Source organism: Microtus ochrogaster, unplaced genomic scaffold (genome assembly GCF_000317375.1).
Source record: "Microtus ochrogaster isolate Prairie Vole_2 unplaced genomic scaffold, MicOch1.0 UNK44, whole genome shotgun sequence".
Taxonomy (NCBI): Eukaryota; Metazoa; Chordata; class Mammalia; order Rodentia; family Cricetidae; genus Microtus; species Microtus ochrogaster.
The window spans coordinates 100,908-102,966 of NW_004949142.1; the positions used below are offsets into that span (position 1 = coordinate 100,908).

At 48.0% G+C, this 2,059-nt stretch overlaps 1 protein-coding gene across 1 annotated transcript in view; it reads left to right on the forward strand.

Moving 5' to 3' along the window:
* Window positions 1-2,059, forward strand: part of Ttc25 (tetratricopeptide repeat domain 25) — a 39,190-nt gene that overhangs the window by 27,538 nt on the left and 9,593 nt on the right. Inside the window, exon 10 of the mRNA XM_005369015.3 lies at window positions 484-584. Coding sequence (XP_005369072.1) covers window positions 484-584 — 101 coding nt within the window. The remainder of the gene's footprint in view (window positions 1-483; window positions 585-2,059) is intronic.

Genomic DNA, 2,059 nt, shown 5'->3' on the forward strand with positions numbered 1-2,059 from the left:
TTAAGGTCATGCTCAACCTCCTTAGCGATCAGGGAAATGCAAATCAAAACAACTTTGAGATATCATCTTACACCTGTCAGAATGGTTATTTACTTATTTAACTTTATTATTATGTTCATTGGTGTGAAGGTATCAGATCTCATGGAACTGCATTTTCAGACAGTTGTGAGCTGCCATATGGGTGCTGGGAATCGAACCCGGGTCCTCTGGAAGAGCAGTCAGTGCTCTTAACCGCTGAGCCATCTCTCCAGCCCCCAGCGCCTAGGATCTTTAGTGTTCTCCCATGTCCCAGTCCTCAGTGCCACACAGACCAGGAATATGCTTCAGAGGCGGGGCGGAGCAGCTCAGTCGTCACCCGGCCAGGGCTGATTTCAGCTCACACAAACTTCTAATGGGTCCTGGGAGTGGTCAGGCAGGCCAGGGGCTCTGTCCAGCTACACAGAGGGTCTCAGTTTGTTCTCTGCCTTCTCCCCTGTTCTCCAGTGAAGCTGAGAGACTTCGAGTCAGCTGTGAACAACTTTGAGAAGGCCCTGGAGAGAGCCAAGCTGGTCCACAACAATGAGGCTCAGCAGGCCATCATCAGTGTGAGCCTTTGTCACCTGCTGGGCTGGGGGAGGTGGCATGGGAGTGAGTGGTTGGGCCCTCAGCTCCCCTTGGCCTTCCCCAATGCTCATTACCCACTCGTCACAGGACACATGCTGGCATGGTACTGGTTTTGCTCCCCTCCCACTGTCCATCTGTATAGCAGCCGATCCGAGTGGTTTTTTTTTTTTTAATATTTATTTATTTATTTATTATGTATACAGTGTTCTGTCTGCATGTATGCCTGCGGGCCAGAAGAGGGCACCAGATCTCATTACAGGTGGTTGTGAGCCACCATGTGGTTGCTGGGAAATGAACTCAGAACCTCTAGGAAGAGCAGTCAGTGCTCTTAACCTCTGAGCCATCTCTCCAGCCCCCGAGTGGTTTTATTTGAAACAAACAAACAAAACTTTGATCAAACATTCACCTCTTTGATGTACTATGCACCCTGATACTTACTATTATCTTTTTATGTGTAATTAATTAATTAACTAATTAATTAATCAATTAATATGAGGTCTCTTTACATTGCCTGGGCTGGCCTCAACCTCAAGTGATCCTCCTGCCTCAGGCTCCAGAGTAGCTGGGACTGTAAGACTCTAAGTATAGCCTCTGCACTTTCTGTTTGCCTTTCTTTAATGCTGATTGACATTTTCTTTTTTCTTTTCTTTTCTTTTTTTATTTTTTTTTTTTTGAGACAGGGTTTCTCTGTAACTTTGGAGCCTGTCCTGAAACTAGCTCTTGTAGACAAGGCTGGCCTCGAACTCACAGAAATCCGCCTGCCTCTGCCTCCTGAGTGCTGGGATTAAAGGCGTGCGCCACCACTGCCTGGCTGATTGTTTCTTCTCCTCCTTTTTCTATTTTTCCCTGTGTGTGTATGCATGTGTGCATGTGCGTGCTTGTAACTGCCCTACAGAAAGCATGAGTATTTCCTGAGCACAGTTAGTAGGGACCGCTGAGTCCATGTGTGGTCTGAGGGCTGTGGTTTATAAGCTTGGTGTCCTTGGGAAAACTGAGACAAAAGCATAATCCCTGGTTTATGACCAGCATCATAAGGGACCCAGGGAGGTTCAGAGCGAGAGCCCTGGTCTCCTGGGAGTCAGAGCTGGAGGCTATCCCAGAGGCAGTGCTGAAGTTACCCTGAAGGCTAGAGGCAGTGTTTCGTTAACTGATCCTCAGTGGTTCTTTGTGGGACCAGATCTGAGATCCCTCACCCTCCTGTATCGCCATCTCCAGACCCAAAAGCTGACAGGGACCTTCGAACCATGCTGGAGAAGAGTAACCATGCCCACTGGGCCTTCAGTACACACATCCAGTACACACATCCAGTTCACACATCCAGTACACATAACCAGTACACACATCCAGACCACACATCCAGAACACACATCCAGACCACACATTCAGTACACACATCCAGACCACACATCCAGTACACACATTCAGTAACACAACCAGTACACACATCCAGACCACA